At 40.4% G+C, this 879-nt stretch overlaps 1 protein-coding gene across 2 annotated transcripts in view; it reads right to left on the bottom strand.

The window, feature by feature from the left end:
- The window catches only part of LOC137974840 (uncharacterized), an 18,673-nt gene extending 18,141 nt beyond the window's left edge, over positions 1-532 (bottom strand). Inside the window, exon 1 of one of the 2 annotated variants that reach the window (XM_068821834.1) lies at positions 369-532. In XM_068821834.1, coding sequence (XP_068677935.1) covers positions 369-441 — 73 coding nt within the window. In that variant the 5' untranslated portion in view covers positions 442-532. The remainder of the gene's footprint in view (positions 1-368) is intronic. The other variant, XM_068821833.1, reaches the window with a different exon arrangement.
- Positions 533-879: the final 347 nt, after the last annotated feature.

The following is an 879-nucleotide window of genomic DNA, read 5'->3' as shown; positions in this document are numbered from 1 at the left end:
CTTTTCTCTACAATTATTCGTACAGTGCCTGTGATACCTAGCCTGTTCTGGTGTCACACAAGTCTGTTTACACTTGTTTCTTAAACTGTCAGTAAACGAGTAGCTTTGAGCTTTGAGCTCAATAAAAATAATTCCTAAAGAAAGCTTAGTTAGTTCACCTAAGGTTTCTTTGGGAATTATTATCAATATTGCTTTATTAATATATTACATTATTATGAATTATTTTAACCAACCAATTTAATCTCTTCAGTCCACCAAAGAGATTAGTTATTTAATAAAAGGACCATAAATATAGGAGTAGTGTCTTAGTAAACGTAGAGCTTGCAGAAACTATACGACTACGTCGCCTCCAAGCAAGATCTTTTTACCTGGATTCATACTGCTATTTGATTTCTTTAAAGGTTTGTCCGTCCCCGATCCTTTCTTTCTTGTCTTGGCCATTTTGTTAAATGTTATTCGCGATAATTTTTCCTTGAGAGAGAAGAATCATCAGCCATTTGCCCATGTGCGATTAGTATGTACGAGCTCAACTGGAAACTAATACATGTGGTAGTGGGGGTTGGGGGGGGGGGGGGGTGAGGATTAGGTACAGTTAAGGCAGAAAAGCATCTTCCTCGAATACTCTGCTTCTGGGCAGCCCGGCAGAATGAAAACGAATTAATGATCTCGTATGCATCATGAACTGAGTTCAGCTGATCCAATGCTCTAAGTCGGGCTCAGAGACGCACTGTACCCATTGTCCATTCACTCTCGCAATTGCCGTGCAGTTTCTCATGCGGTCCTTGATGCCATCTGCCCATCGGCATCGAGACTGAAGCATCATAAAGCATCAAAGTTGTCGCAAATAGCCACAAAAATGTCTGACAAAACAGACGCATG

This window comes from Montipora foliosa, chromosome 11 (assembly GCF_036669935.1).
Source record: "Montipora foliosa isolate CH-2021 chromosome 11, ASM3666993v2, whole genome shotgun sequence".
NCBI classification, from domain to species: Eukaryota; Metazoa; Cnidaria; class Anthozoa; order Scleractinia; family Acroporidae; genus Montipora; species Montipora foliosa.
Note: the sequence above shows the minus strand (reverse complement) of the source record. Positions and strands in the feature narration are given on the sequence as shown.